Genomic DNA, 16,941 nt, shown 5'->3' on the forward strand with positions numbered 1-16,941 from the left:
TTGTTCTTGGTAAATGAGCTACTTTTGAATAAATTGTACTTAATTAATAGCGGTTCTATGACATTCAGTAATAGGGGGCAACATTAAATTACTTCAAAGAACATACTCTAAGGCTTTAGAAGAAATGTTCAACTCTTCTTGGTAATGATCAATGGCCAATATTCCAAATATTGTAATGTAGCTATTTTCACTGGGACCTCGAGTTTCTTCTAGGAAAATACGTAGTAAAAAAAGCTCCAAGAAAAGTTTTCGATTACAAACGAATATATTCCTATCACAAAGCGTTTGCTTGGAATTTAAGGTCATTCTGAAAAATCTTTACAAGGCTGAAAGTTTATTGGACCAAATTCAGATGGTCGAGTCCACAATCATATTTTAAGTCTCAATGTGGTCTTAAGTATTGCTTAAATTATTAACTTTGTTTTTCTAATTCAGACTTAAGTCAGTCTTAAGAGATAAGATATGATCATGAAATCAGCCCTGAACAATAAATTGTTAAACTTTAGAAGTTTAAAATACCACAGTGAATATATCTTTGCATTTAAGAATTCTTCTTCTAATATCTACTAAATTTATATTATTATTATTTTAACAGCGGGAATAAAAGTAATAAATATAGCTTAAAAAAAAGTATAACTAATGATGATTTATTATAATTCGAAATAAATGTGGTAATAATAAAACAAAAAATTTAAGTGAATATGTAAAATTATAATTAAAAAACCCAAGAATATTGTAAAATAATTTTAACACTGAATTCTTTTTATTTTGAAATTAAATAAAGAATGTTTAAAAGTTGTTTTTTTTTAGCTTATCAGACACCAAACTAAATTTCTAAGTTCATTAAGTGGAATGTATCTTATTGCCTTTCTTGATTGCAAATTCAAAAAATTTAAAATTAAAAATAAAATAACTTAGCTATTAAGATAATTATTAAAAACTGCATTGGTATACGTAATTATAGTATACGTAATATATACCCTCTATATATGGTATATTACAAAGAAAAATATTGTAGTTAATTAATATAAATTTCTACGTTAAATACTAATAGTTTAGGTAGTTTTATTATGCACTAATGCAAAAAAGAAAATAATATTAAAAATTGTTTAATTTTTCAATTCAAGCATAGAATAATTTTTTTTAGAATAGTTTTTTTAATTGTATTAAAAAAATTTGGGACAATTGTCCCAAAGAGACAAGTTTAAGACCAGTGCAAATAGGATTACTTTAATGTATAAAAGAATTTCATTTCTATTAATGGATGAAACGTTTATACTATTGTCTTATCCGTTCATATCTTTTTTCTTATTAATTTATAATTTTTTAGGATAGTTTACCAAGTAATTAAACTGAAAGTATAAATTAAGCTAATGTATATAATGTAAACTTTTACATTTATCTTTTGAAGGTGTTATTTAATTTATATTATATATTTATTATTATTAAATATATTATATTATGGGTATATTGTTTATATAGAATGATTTATCTAAAATTTCTATTTAATAACTGATTGTACTCTAACTAATCCGTGTAAACCAGTTAGAATTTAGTAAGATCGTCGTTAGTTAAGCTATTCACTGTTCATTAACTGATCTACACAGACTAGTTAGAGTGCAAACAGTTCTCTTTAATGTGAATGAAATGATTAAAATCTAAAAATATATACATAATAGGCTGTATAAAAAGTCTCCGCATTTTTTTGGTACATTTTTGAACAAACATTTTGTTAATTGAACATCAATTTAAATGAGTTACATATTGGTTATTATTATTTGTGATTTCTTGCCATTTTTCGGATAGCTTCATAATTTCATCAGTGTAGAACTTCTGTGGTTAATAGGCGCAAAATTTGGTTAGGTAATTTTCAGCGACTCTTAGGTCATTCAATTTTTTACTATTATGTTAAAAGAACTTTAGTAGGATCGAAATAAATAGAAGATTGTGCAAGATATGAGCCTCTTAAACAAGTTCTTTTAATTTGTTTCGACTTATCATAAATATTTGTGGCTTGGGATTGTTACAATGGAACATAACTATTTTTCCAATTCCGGACAATTGAAAATTATTCCTTGCATTAGATAAAATCGTGTTTAATATGTTCGTTCAATCAATAATACATATATACATATTATAGCTCCTCACTGTCCGCTAACTGTTCTACACAGACCAGTTTAAGTGTAGTCCGATGTTATATGTTATGGCGACCTCAGTACAAATTCATGAGTAAAATGAACCACATATCTCCATATAAAAAGGATAAGTGTATGGCTAAACATTGTCAACTTTTTCAAGATTTGTCTATGTTATAATATAAATTTATGTATTATGATTTATAATATGTAAATGCATTCTATATTATACATTGTATAATTTACATAATATAATATAATTATGTATTATAATTATAAGTACTACTCGACTTTAGAATATAAACTAAACTTTATTTATGAAAAACTTTATTTATACTATTTCACGTTACCTAACAGTCTAAATCTGTTCCAAAACGAATATTAATGGTTGGATTCAATCTCAAATAAACAATAAATGGCGAAATCTCGATGACCGTAGCATATCAAATTGGTTGTCTTAACTTAAAAATAACGAAAATACATTAGGTTTTCTTGTGACTATATCACAAAAACTGCATACTACTATATATTAGTGCGATGGCTGCTCACGTTGTAAGTAAGTTAAATTTCAGCTCATTATCTCTTCTCTTCCGCTTCCTAAAAAATAACCGATAATTTTTGTAAGTTATAACAATGAAGCTTATAGTACAATGGACCATAATCATTGTCTAAATATCTGTATCATCCCTAAAAGATTGTTTAAAATCTCTCATAATGATTTTCGAAATCTTCCATTAAATAGTCTAAAGTCATGAAGAGCAAGACAACTGTCTTCTATAGAAATGTGTCTATAAAATTGAGCACATTTTAAGATTGGTCCTTATTTCACAACAACATGTGTGACTTTTTGCATAACTATGCAGAAAACGAAACTATTACAAATTTTGAAAGCCTTAAGTGGGATGTAACACACAAAAAGTTTAATACATTTATCTAAAAAAGTAATATTAGAGTACCGCTTGCACTGAGCGAATTATCGAATGATTTCTAATAAAAATTATGTTTAACTTATATAAAGCAATTGGGGAACTGAGGGAATATAGATAGTTTTAAATACTTTGGGTAATTAATTACCTAATATTCATTGAAGAAAGGTTTTCTCAGTATGGTTCTCAAGATTTCTTTTTACATGTTATGTACTTAAATTTTAAATGTTGATAAGACGATATATATCTCTAATTAATTACATAAATATATATATAATTTTTTAATAGGGGAGTTCATAGATGTCCTATTGTCTTTTGCATTACTGTTGCTAAACTTCTAGTGGTCTATGGTTTAAGAAAGGTCATCTGTAATTATTCTGCGTCCTTGTAGCATTAAAGTACATATTTATAAAAATTTTAGCACAGATTTCTTAAAAACTTTACCATTTCGTAAAATTATATTATTGTATCTTTTATATCTTTTTAATTGAATAGCAACTTGACCATTTCTTATGTGAAAATTTAGGTTTTCCATTGAAGCAGCAGCTGCGTAGTCCGTCACGTATTCAATGTGGTATTACACACTTCAATACGTGAGGCTTCTTTGTGCTTTTCACTTCCTTAGTCCTTGTGGTTTTTATATCTTTCTTCTTAATATCTGTATTTGGCAATAATTATTTTTGGTTTAATCTTCGGACTCGAACTCGGACTCTTGTAAAGCGTACATTCCAACTGCGTCCAACTCACGCCGGCTGCTACTACTACTACTGCTGCTGCTGCTGCTGTGTCAGTTCGTATTTGTGAATCCGCTTCATTATTTGGCTTTTCCTATGATGAGTATGATGAGCCCAGCGTACGTTCCTCAGCTATGCAAAAACATTAACTTCCGTGAAATCTAATTATTTCGATATAAATGTGACGCAGATTTTGCAAATTGTTTCGTGAAATATGTGTTCCGCATTAATTTTTGATGAAGAACCAACAAAACGGAAAAAAGGTATAATTTTTTTTATGCCGGCATAAAGTTTTCGTGTTAATAAAAGAACTTTTAGTACTTTTCTCTTTTATTATGATTATTATTTGCGGTAATGTTCATTCCATGGCAGCAGGCAAATATGTTAGCCAAATCCTATAATGACTCATTAAAACAATAAACTTGTAGATGTAAAAGTTTTTTATGTAAATTTCATATTGATTTTATTTCATTCATACCATTTATTTCATTCTGATTTTTGTCTCATTTTATTTTGTTTAATTTTATGCATTCTACTTTATATTTCGTAACTAAAAAAAACTTATAATTAAAATTTTTATAAAATTTTTATTTTTAGATATTGTTTGGACCTTGCATTAGTAATAGAAATTGCTTTAGAAAGATATGGTTGAATTCAAAACTCATCTAAAGTATTCAATATTTTATTTTAATGGAACACGTATTACACTATACACGTATTCCCATATCTCTCCCACATCCAGAATTGTTAATTGCTGTAAACCACATCATAAAGTGATTTTTTGTGGCAGCGCGGATGAAATGACCTTTCGACAGTTATTAGTAATAATAATTTATTTAAAAATATATGGTGGATTTCAAAATACAGTTTTATAAACTCATCTAAAGGATTCAATATTTTATTTTAATGGAACACGTATTACACTATACCTTCTGCTCAAAAAGTATCCGGATTTTGTTGTTTGTTAACTACTCCTTAAGTACTAGACCTTAATAGTACACGTATTACCATATCTCTCCCACATCCAGAATTGTTGATTGTCGTAAACCACATCATAAAGTGATTTTTTGTGGTTCCGCGGGTGAAATGGCCTTTCGACAGTTCGACAGCTATTAGTAATAATAATTCCTTTATAAAAATATGATGGATTTTAAAATACAGTTTTATAAACTGATCTAAATGATTCAATATTTTATTTTATCGGAAAACATATTACACTGGATCATCCAAATGATCAAAGGCATTATGGAGCAAAAGTGCTTTAGACACTACCTTTTCAACAGAGAAGATATAAAATAAGAACAAAAATAGTTTACTTATTAATTGGCAAAGCATAATATTTTTTATAATAAACTCCTCTCCTTTTATAAGTACTTCTGCAATAGTTGTTTAAAATTAATTGTACTTAATATTTTAATAAAAGTTTTATTTTTAGACACCCCTTGGACCTTGCCATTAGAAGTTATATACAATATCATTCAAACGTTATTCACTGGATGTCTTATATTAATAGATGCTTTGGAGAAAATTGTTGATGACTTGTGGACATATAGCTGACAAAAGTTTGATCTATTTTCAAAGAATTGGGAGTGTAATGATTGTCCGCATAAGTACCATCGCTTGTGTATCTCGACAAAAAATCCAGTATTGACAAATCACATGATCTAGGTCGTCAAATCACTTATTTACAACGTGACACATATTTGTCGAATCACAAATCGTTAAAACCATATCTCCACATCCAGAATTGTGAATTGCTGTAAACAACATCATAGAATAATTTTTTTGTGGATGCGCGGATGAAATGGTATTTCGACAGTTACTTATGGATTTTCATTGCTCCAGATACCACCTGTAGAAATGATCTTTATTGACATTTTAGAGATTGTCTTTAAAACTAACTATAATAAGGATAAAGCATTCCTACTAAAATTCTCAACTTGCGGTTTATACCATGAGAATCAATTGTGAGGCTAGCAAATGTAGTGTATCATGTATTTGGTGTTAAAAAGGTGCAATATATGATCATATCCACCAAACAAAAACTGAATAAAATTCGATACAAAAAAATTAACATCCAAACGGTATTGCAAGAGCACCCAATTAGTGTACGTTCAACGCATTGCCTTGTCAGCTGCCTTATATAGTTTTACTTATTATATTATATTTTATTTAATTTTAGTTATTCTAATTTTTTTTTCTATTTTTTTATATTTATTTTTTAAATTCTTTCTTATTCAACTTTATTTTCGATTTTTTTGTTTTTAATATTATTTTTAATATCATTCGAAGCTGTCGAGTAGTAATATTTAATAATATTCAATACAATAATAACACATATTAACATATAAATATAAGCTTGTTTTCAATACCATAGATCAATACAATAATTCCAGAACATGGGTTATGATTCGCTTAAGGTCACATTCACATTTACTAGACTAATTACTTACTCTTGACCAAGAGACATACTTAATTCCTTGCGAGTTCCAAAGTGTATTATAAAAGTTAAAAAGCAGATCTTTTAAGAATGACAATTTTTAATCTATATATAAAAAGGTGTTCACGTAAAGGGATAATAGAAAACTTTTCTTGTGAATGAGAGGAAATAATAATCGGAAGAACTCAAAAGTGGTAAGTATGATGAAGCAATTGGTAGAGTTTTTAATTAATACACCCTTGTTCACTTTTCAGGTATTTCTTTATACACCAATTGTAACAAGTTTGTAAATAATGTCTAAATTTGCTGTTCATCGATAAACAAGGAATCTATAGCACAAAGACCTGTACGTATAACGTTGCCAACTGGTAAAATAAACTTTGTCGTTTTCGCTATGGCGTACTATATATAGTTATAGTGACAGATTCAAGTTTATCTGAATGCCTTATGAATTATTGTTTAAAACGGCTTCAACCTTGATTACGATATTTGATTTGTGGGATCAATCGATACTGTTTTTTGTAAGATGACTATGGGGACAGCTTATTTATGCATTTTCTTCGATTAACAAACATCATATAAACTTGATGAATCAATTACCGGTATCGTATCAGTGTTTGAATGACGGGATTATCATTAAAATGGTTACTACTATCAAAATAAAAAAAAATCTATTTTTTCCTTAGCAGAAAGTGAAGGTAGGTATTTTTTACCTGGATACCAATAGATAGTTCCTGTTGCTATTCCTATTCATTAATAATATTTTAAAATAACTTTAATATTCAAAATAACATATGTTTATATTAATTATGAAACTTTTTTATTCAAATGCATATAATTATAGAATTTTTATGGCATCTATATATGTCCGACATATTTTCTTTATATACAATGTACAAAAAAACTTGCTTTCAAATCTTTGTCAATTTCTTCTATTAAAATTTTATATGTTTGAGACACTATCTACTTAAAATTAAGCTTCTTAAAATTAAATTAATTATTACCATTCCTGAAATTTAGCAGTGTAGGTAAAAGTCTGAGGTTGTTGAACTTGCAATTTTGCTGGCACAGCTATTTTACGTGCACGTATTAATCGTGCTGGTACAGGTGCAGGTGCACGACGTGACTGTGGGAACCGTTGATAAAATTGACGTAAGCGAGCAGATTGTTGTTCAACTGTATCTACTTTATCCTGATCAAAAGAAGTGGAGACCGCAATTACAGTACCATCTTCTGCAACAGCAACGAGCACATCGTCCTCATTTGCCGGTACTGGATTTTCTGGTTGTTTATCTTTAATTTCGGGTTGTGGAGCTTCTTCAATTGAAGGTACATCCTCTTCTTCTTCTATAGCTGTAACATCTGGTGGTCCATATGTATTATCTGGTTGATTTATATCTGCTTCAGGTGGTCCATATACTTCATCAGGTTGTTGTGGTGGGCCATATGTATTATCTGGTGGCAAGTACGTGGAGTCTGGCTTAACGGTAGATGTTGGTAAATCAAATGGTACTTCAGGCGTTACACCCGCTTCAGGATAACCAGTTGGTGCAGGACTTGGAACTGCTACTTGTCGCGCTAAAAATCGTCCATTGCGGAAACGTTGAACTGTGCGGAAACGTGGTGGTTCAGCTGCACAAATTGCTACGGCCAATATTATTAGAAATGTTTTTTTGAACATTTTTAATTTTGTAGCTTGATTGTTGGGTATTGTTCTTTAAATCAGTGCCTCGAAACGTCTGCTGCCAAACATATTTCACGTGAAGGCTTTTATACTTGCAAGAAGCTACAAATTGTAGAATAATTTCCATTTTTAATTTTTTTCACATTTATTGTATCTTCAGCGGCCTTAGTCTTGCCGACTTAGGCCTATAAAATTAGTTGAAGCTTCTTAACGTGGTCGTTGACAGTTTTTACTATACGTGACCCTTTTCCTAATTGTGTTTTTGAATTTGTTTAATTTTAATGTTTAACACAATGAAAATAATTATAAAATTACTTATCGATAAGCACAATAAGTAGCATAAACATTTTGAACATAATACAAATATATAAAATTATAATATATGCAGAATAAATAGACTTTTTGAATGGGTAATTATTTTTCAAAAATTAAAAAATGAAATATTTAAATTAATTTAAAAAACAATGTCTTATAATTTACATATATAAATATTAGTTATGTTATGTTAAGTCATTTCCGAGTTAGTGCATTTGGGCACTATTACTCTATGATATGTGGGGGGATTCTGCAGAGTCCTGCTAATCTCACTGACTAATTTAAATCTTCCTGTAAATCTTCGTGATTATTCAATGATAGATCTAAGATCTGCGTAGCGCTTCGTGCGGTTAGTGATTACTCTGAGATTAGATATTGCATCAATGATTTTCCGTTTAAATAATAGCTGATTTTTTCAAAACAGAATAGATTGGATTTGGATAGATATCCAGCTCTTTGAGTAGTTCATGATACTAATATTATATACTATATGTGTAACGAACGGTGAAGTGAAAAACAGACGATTGTCTACTTGAGGATTATCGAGTCCCAACTGAATCACTTATACATACCTCGGGGTGTCTTTAATCAATGACTAAATTTGAGTAGTGTAACATAAGAATCTTTCTTATAATATTACTACTAATACCACTTTATGAAGTTAATAAAAATATCTCATTATTTATCTTCATTTGCAGAGTAGGGTTTGTAAGTTATGTTGACTAAATACTAAGAAAACATACCCATCATTTCTGAAAACTTCTCCTTATCCAATTACTATGCAAAACCTTCACTGAAATTTGTATTATTAAAAATTTTTTCATATCTAAAATATAATATATATATAAACTATTATATATATCACAATAAAGCAACCGTGTTGTATTTTTTTCACATGAATTTGGTTTTTATTTTTAATTTTTCCAATTTTTTGTTAATTTTTATAATTTATAATTTTGTAAGCCTTGATAGGCGAATTTTTAAGATAAATACATATGCGATGATATATTAAGTTACATTGTATCTACACAATTTACTTTTGATCAAAGACTCTTAAATAGAACACGATGCAACAATATTCGATTCTATACATGTTCAGTGTTAGTACTCGTCTTCGTCACCTAGCTCACCTTCATTAGAATCCATACCAACTTCTTCATAGTCTTTCTCAAGTGCAGCCAAATCCTCACGAGCATCACTAAATTCACTTTCTTCCATACCTTGACCAATATACCAATGCACGAAGGCACGCTTTGCGAACATCAGATCAAACTTACGATCCAGACGTGCCCAAGCTTCAGCAATAGCTGTTGTATTAGATGTCATACAAATTGCACGCTGTACCTTGGCTAAATCGCCGCCAGGCACAACTGTTGGTGGCTGATAATTTATACCCACTTTGAAACCCGTTGGGCACCAATCCACAAATTGTATAGAACGTTTTGTTTTAATTGTACCCAGAGCTGAGTTAATGTCTTTTGGCACAACATCACCACGATACAACATGCAGCAAGCAATATATTTACCATTACGTGGATCACATTTAATCAGCTGATTAGCTGGTTCAAAGCAAGCACTTGTGATTTCTGCTACTGTTAGCTGCTCATGATAGGCCTTCTCTGCAGATATAATAGGTGCATAAGTGGCCAATGGAAAATGTATACGAGGATATGGCACTAAATTGGTTTGGAATTCGGTTAAGTCAACATTCAGAGCACCATCAAAACGCAAGGAAGCTGTAACTGATGAAACAATTTGTGCTATTAAACGATTTAAGTTGGTATAGGTTGGTCGTTCAATATCCAGATTTCGTCTGCATATATCATAGATAGCTTCGTTATCAATCATAAATGAACAGTCTGCATGCTCCAAGGTAGTGTGAGTTGTCAGCACAGCGTTGTAAGGTTCTACAACAGCTGTCGATATTTGTGGAGCTGGATAAATAGCAAATTCTAATTTTGCTTTTTTACCATAATCTGCAGATAAACGTTCCATTAGCAATGATGCGAAACCGGATCCAGTTCCACCACCAACTGAGTGAAACATTAGAAAACCTTGTAAGCTAATGCATTGTTCCGCTAACTTACGTATGCGATCAAGCACCAAGTCAACAATTTCTTTACCTACTGTATAGTGCCCACGTGCATAGTTATTAGCAGCGTCTTCTTTGCCAGTTATCAATTGTTCTGGATGGAATAAACAACGATACGTACCTGTGCGAACTTCATCCACAACAGTTGGTTCCAAGTCAACAATAATAGCCCGCGGAACATGCTTACCACAACCGGTTTCACTAAAGAATGATGTAAAAGATTCATCGCAGCCACCATCTGAAGGCATCTGGCCATCAGGTTGAATACCATGTTCCAAGCAGTAAAGCTCCCAGCAGGCATTGCCCATTTGAACTCCAGCTTGGCCAATATGAATCGATATACATTCACGCATATTGAATTTTTTTTTTTAGCACTTAACTAATTAAAGAATTTCGCAGTAGCAATTTAGTTTCCAGGGGAAAACCTCAAATCTTCAACAATTTAAGCAAAATCAAATTTTCCGAAATTATAATCGAAAAATATATCCAAAAATATATGAATTTGGAAAATTTTCAAGAGTTGAAAACTATACAAATTTGTAACTGTGAACAAATTTCTAATAATTTAGATTTGGGGTATCATTTTTTTTCAAAAATCAAAGCTATCTTAGATCAAAAATATTTAAAAGCAAAGTAAATTTGACTGTGAAAAAAATTGAATCGATAAATATTGAAGAGTTTTGACATACTGGCAACAGATATGAGGTCTTAATGCCGTAAGAATACATTTTAAGTTTAATGGTATTTCGAATTTAGTGCTTATTAGCGTTTCAAAGTGCTTTATTTAATATTTCTCTTACATTTTAACGTGTAATTCTTGCGGAAGTGTATTATCAATTGTTTTAATAAAAAAATTCGATTTAAATGTAGTTCCATTGAATTTATCTCTTTTAGTTAATGTTAAATTCCAAATATATGCATTTTTGGCTTTTAGTTGAAGTTCCTATTTCCGATATTCATATGGCATGTTCTAACTTAAAGAGACGTCGATGGAAAAGATAATTCACTTAAATTTGTTGTACAAAGTTTATCTCATGAGTTCTTACAAAATCATTACAATGTTTCTGTAGTTAAACCTTTTACTCCCCTAAAAATTAGGAAGTAATATGATGCTTCTGGAAGTGACGTAGGTAAGCAATCAAAAACAGTGTTGCAAAAATTTTATAAACGAATTAGAGACTTAATAGCTTAAGTTTTCTTAAATAGATGTAAAATGGCGATAACATGCTCATGATAGTTTTTATTTATGTAGGAGAATCAATAAAAAATGTTGGCGGGCCTTACAAATACATATAATATCCATAAGTTCCGAAAAAGACTAACGAAGCGAATATGGGAAAAAAATTTTTTTTGACAGCTAAAAAAATTTTAATAAAAGACAATGGTTACTATAATTATTTACACTTGAAGTGAAATTATATTTCGCATTAAATAAATGAAGACACTACTCTTATGATCCCTTTTTATGTAGACAGGCTTTCAAATTCTTACAAAGAATACAAAATAATTATTTCAATGAATTTTTCAATAAATATTTATAAATTTCAATATTTTATATTCAATTTAATATTACTCACGACAATATCAAAAAATATTTGATACTGGTAAGAGATGATAAACTTGGTTAATGGATGACATTAATATTCTACAAATAGCTTTCGAATTGTCGAAAATGGCTACTCATACATTCTAAATATATGGGTCTGTTTAGTATAATCAAAAAAGGTTCCGGTAACATTTTCTGTGCTATGAATTAAAGAGGATGTGTCAAGACCATTTGCTAAGGTGCTTTAATGGTTTTGCTTTATGAGATGAAATAATAAAATGAGATGAAAGTAGAAGTTTCTTAAGATGGTTACTTGAACGTAATTGTAAGAAATATTTGTCATATTGGTTACACCTGTTTTGCGGCTCATGATCTATTATGATTTGAAGCTATTCTCGTATAAAATTCAATAAGCCTCGTCGCTTATTATATTCCTTCATTTCATCATTATGAGTGATCAGATACTTTTTATGTTCAATGAAAATGTGAAAATGTAAACAAAAAATGGAAAATATTTATATTATTAACAAAGCACTTTGTTACTGCCAAAAAGTGTGGAGGAGGTTTTATGCTGATATGATCATCAGATCATACTTTTTCGCAGATGTCAATGGCAAGGCAACAACCGTCCATCAGATGCATTATTGGGTTATGAAAATCAATTTCTGATTGTTTATGAATATGGAGTGCAGAATTTTTGATTTCAACAAGATTGAACACTAATTCATAAAACTTCTGCCACAATCAATTTTTACAGTCATTGTTTTCCAGTTGTTTGATATCAAAAAATGGCGTTTTTAGCATGTCTTCGGTTGTACACTACTGGATTTTTTCCTCTTGCGTTACTTAAAGTCCGAAGTTTATATTCGCAAACTAAGGACGCTAAAATGCCAAGAAACCGTTATTCGTGAAATTGACCTAATATATTATAATGACATAATAATGTCTGTGATTCAATAGATACATTTGGGACAACCATATATATTAAACTTCTATAGTTCAAAATAGAGCTAATACTAGAGCTAATAGAAACATTGCATTTTAATTATATCTGTAATACATTTTTTTACAACAATTTTATAATAATAATTCTAGTTCTGTTATTAAGTATATATCCTTTGGACAACAAGTCTTTAGTTTTTAGTTGTAGGTTAGACTACAAATTGACCTATTGAAACTCATAAAGTTCTATTCTTAAGACGTTTTAAAATTTCCCAAATTGTGAGAATTCCAATTATTTTCGGCATGTGATAATGCAGAACAAAGAAGTGTTTTGAAGAAGTATTTCTCTACATGGGGCGTACTCTCGCAGAGGGGATTTAGTTTTTGAAGTGGACTAATTTCAAATTATACTTGAATAGATTTGTTGACTTTGGAACAATCATGACTGAATTTTCTTGCTGCTTATGAACATCACGAACTAATATCATAAGGAAAATAGATTGTTTTTGGGAGTACTGAAGAATATAGTCTTGTCATTTGGAAAGGGATAATTATTCGACAAAACTTCTTGTTTTTTTCGAATGCTCCTTGTATACATATGTTATGTAGCGGGAATATTGTAATTTCCAAAACTCTTAAGTAAAACGTATTAAAATAAAGGTTGTGGAACATTGTATTAAAGTCACTGCGTGTCGATAAAAAAATATTCCTTCCTTTGTCTGATTTGGTAATGACTTTTGTAGTTTCACAATTAGTCTAACTACTCTACCTATTCAGTAGCACCTTTCTCATATCTTTTTTAATGTTATGCATTTACTACTTTGTTTTCTTTGAGGTCTGGTGTCCAAAAAATATGCAACAACCTGTTCGTAGCTAATTTTTTGATGGCTTCCCTGCTTTTCACAACATTTTCGAAGGAAGGGATTGCTTTTATAGCTTAAGTAGTAGTATAGTATATATATAGTATTATATAGTAGTAGTATATAGTATAGTATATATATAATATCTCTTCTAATTCATTCTAGTTCATTGATTTTAAGATTCTATCAATTTCCTTCCGATAATTAAAAGATATTGATATTTATGCATAGCTGATGCTACACAATAATCATTCTTAAATGCATTTTTTATATATAATTAAAGGCTTTAAATCTTTTCTAGAGAAATTCGAATTTTTTAGTAATATTATTTTACTGCTTTTCGTTAATCGTTGTACCTAAATTAGGTGAACAACTTACTTCTATCAATGTAAATGAAATAAAACAAAATAAATTTCATTGATGAATTTATGTTTTATTGCTAAATTTTTATTGCATTTAGCGTGTTTGTCACCAATTTTAAACTGTTTCCAATTTTTTTAATCTTCCTCCATAGTTTCAACTTCCATTCCTTCGGAGTCCATACCCACTTCTTCGTAATCTTTCTCCAAAGCAGCCAAATCTTCTCGAGCTTCTGAGAATTCGTTTTCGTCCATACCCTGACCTACATACCAATGTACAAAAGCTCGTTTCGAATACAATAGATCAAATTTTCGATCCAAACGCGCCCAAGCTTCGGCTATTGCCGTTGAATTGGATGTCATACACACTGCACGTTGCACTTTAGGTAAATCTCCGCCAGGCACATGTGTTGGTGGCTGATAGCTAACACCGACTTTGAAACCAGTTGGACACCAATCTACAAATTTAACAGCACGTTTTGTTTTAATAGCACCAACAGCTGAATTGACATCTTTTGGAGCAACATCACCTCTATAAAGCATACAGCAAGCAATATATTTTCCATTACGTGGATCACATTTAACCATTTGATTTGCTGGTTCAAAGCAAGCGTTAGTGATTTCTGCAACTGACAATTGCTCATGATAGGCTTTTTCAGGTGAGATAAGTGGAGCATAAGTGGCCAATGGAAAATGTATACGAGGATATGGCACTAAATTTGTTTGAAATTCAGATAAATCGATGTTTAGAGCACCCTCAAAGCGCAAGGAAGCTGTTATTGAAGATACAATTTGTGCTATCAAACGATTTAAATTAGTATAGGTTGGTCGTTCAATATCCAAGTTACGTCTGCATATATCATAGATAGCCTCATTATCAACCATAAAAGAGCAATCTGAATGTTCTAAAGTGATATGTGTAGCTAGTACAGCGTTGTAAGGTTCTACAACAGCTGTTGATACCTGTGGTGCGGGATAAATACCGAATTCAAATTTTGCTTTTTTACCATAATCTACAGATAAGCGTTCCATAAGTAGAGCAGTGAAACCAGAGCCTGTGCCGCCACCTGTAGCATGGAATAATAAAAATCCTTGTATGTTTTCACATAGGTCAGCTAGTTTTCGTATGCGATCGAGTACGATATCTACAATTGCCTTACCAACTGTATAATGACCAAAAGCGTAATTATTAGCTGCATCTTCTTTACCAGTTATCAAAGCATCAGGATGAAATAAGCTCCGATATGTACCTGTACGGACTTCATCCACTACTGTCGGTTCTAAATCAACAAGAATAGATCGTGGCACATGCTTACCGTTGTTATTTGTGGAAAAGAAAGTAGTATATGCTTCATCGCAATTATCAGTTGGCATCTGGCCATCAGGTTGTATTCCATGTTCCAAACAGTACAACTCCCAGCAGGCATTGCCCATTTGAACGCCAGCTTGTCCAATGTGAATTGAAATACATTCCCGCATTATTGATGAGTGATAAAATATCTTTAAATATATTTTAGAATTTCGCAAAATATACTGAAGATGCTCAAATGCAGATTACGCTTATGTAAAAGGGTATAAAAAGTAAAAAAAAAAATACAAAAAATAAAAAGGAAATTAAAAGCTTAAGAAAAAAAAAGAATAAAAGTTAAAAATGAAAAAGAATAATTGTATAGCTTATTTCCAGGCATTGGTAGTTTGATTAAAAAATTTGTTTCTATTTGATAAAGTTATAGTTTTGAATGCTTTATGCATATTAAATGTATCGAAACAAAATAGAATTTATTGATAAATGATAAATTTAAATAAAATAAATTATTTTTATTTGAATATAACAAATAGTCTTTTCATTATTTATACTCGTATATCATCACTTCACATATTTCATTTTCTACAATTAAATAAAAAGGCATACTACCTCATGTTATTTCAAATTTATTCAGATACACTCTTAATTTCAACTCAAATATATTAAAATATATTTATTTAGGTTTATAATTAAGTATGCAGTTTGTTTGCTTACTTGAGAGCAATATTTGTCAGAATTTTCTAAAAGATAGCAAACGCTCGGGGTTAAGATTGCTTAGGCTTCTTCAGCTTCATCCATTGGTGTTACTGATTTTGATACATTTATAATTCAAAATTGTTTCTAAATAAATTTTCGAAAAATTATAGATATTAAATATTTACACTTTTGGTATTTAAATGTCTTAACATTGCTGTAATATTTAATATCTAACATTTATTCATAAAAACACATTGCAAAAATCACTTAACAATCAACTTTGGTGGTTTGTTGCAACATAAAAATTTAAAACAAAAATGTTGAATAAAGCAATAAAATTAAAATTGCTGACATTATAAATTAAAACTAATAATTACTTAAATATATTCTGCTTACTCATACATAAATATTTAACCCGTTCCTGTCCTCAAATACATCAAAGTTTATATATATATCTGCATTGAGTAGAATTCGCTTCGTAGACGAAGTGTTGTGAGTAATACTTTAAGTAGAATTAAATTCATAGATCCATGATATCTATTCCAACTTTAGTTCATAATTTAATTATGGCCAATAAATAATTATAGTTATAAATACTATGACATAAAATTCATCTAGAGTAGAAAAAGTGATAACAGTCAAAAAATTTTCAAATCTTAAAAATTGAGAGGTTTTGAACAGTAGTGAACTACAACAACAGAAATTATTTTCTGTATTATTTTAATTGATTGAATTTTTGGTTAACCATACAGCTGTTTCGAGTATTGCCAAATTACCGTCATCAGTGGTCTTGGAAATAATTCTTGTATTTAATTATTCGTAAATAATTTTTTCAAACTGCAAGTACCATGCATTGAACTCTTACCCTGCTAAAAATTTTTATAAATTTTATTCGTATTTTTTGAC

At 29.9% G+C, this 16,941-nt stretch overlaps 3 protein-coding genes across 3 annotated transcripts; all 3 read right to left on the reverse strand.

Moving 5' to 3' along the window:
• Positions 1 to 7,235: 7,235 nt before the first annotated feature.
• LOC119683876 (titin) lies at positions 7,236 to 8,218 on the reverse strand. Its single transcript, XM_038097753.1, has one exon. The coding sequence runs from the start codon at positions 7,914 to 7,916 to the stop codon at positions 7,236 to 7,238; it is 681 nt and encodes a 226-aa protein (XP_037953681.1). The 5' UTR covers positions 7,917 to 8,218.
• A 943-nt stretch (positions 8,219 to 9,161) lies between these two features.
• LOC119672033 (tubulin alpha-2/alpha-4 chain-like) lies at positions 9,162 to 10,872 on the reverse strand. Its single transcript, XM_038082982.1, has one exon. It carries the CDS (start codon positions 10,677 to 10,679, stop codon positions 9,336 to 9,338), a length of 1,344 nt encoding a protein of 447 aa, XP_037938910.1. The 5' UTR covers positions 10,680 to 10,872; the 3' UTR covers positions 9,162 to 9,335.
• Positions 10,873 to 14,105: 3,233 nt separating this feature from the next.
• LOC119672034 (tubulin alpha-3 chain-like) lies at positions 14,106 to 15,662 on the reverse strand. The gene has a single exon (XM_038082983.1). It carries the CDS (start codon positions 15,510 to 15,512, stop codon positions 14,172 to 14,174), a length of 1,341 nt encoding a protein of 446 aa, XP_037938911.1. The 5' UTR covers positions 15,513 to 15,662; the 3' UTR covers positions 14,106 to 14,171.
• Positions 15,663 to 16,941: the final 1,279 nt, after the last annotated feature.

This window comes from Teleopsis dalmanni, chromosome 1 (genome assembly GCF_002237135.1).
Source record: "Teleopsis dalmanni isolate 2A chromosome 1, ASM223713v2, whole genome shotgun sequence".
Taxonomy (NCBI): Eukaryota; Metazoa; Arthropoda; class Insecta; order Diptera; family Diopsidae; genus Teleopsis; species Teleopsis dalmanni.

Excerpts from the sequence above, each read along its gene's own strand:
- LOC119683876 (XM_038097753.1), bottom strand. The coding sequence starts at position 7,916 with ATGTTCAAAAAAACATTTCTAATAATATTGGCCGTAGCAATTTGTGCA.
- LOC119672033 (XM_038082982.1), bottom strand. The coding sequence starts at position 10,679 with ATGCGTGAATGTATATCGATTCATATTGGCCAAGCTGGAGTTCAAATG.
- LOC119672034 (XM_038082983.1), bottom strand. The coding sequence starts at position 15,512 with ATGCGGGAATGTATTTCAATTCACATTGGACAAGCTGGCGTTCAAATG.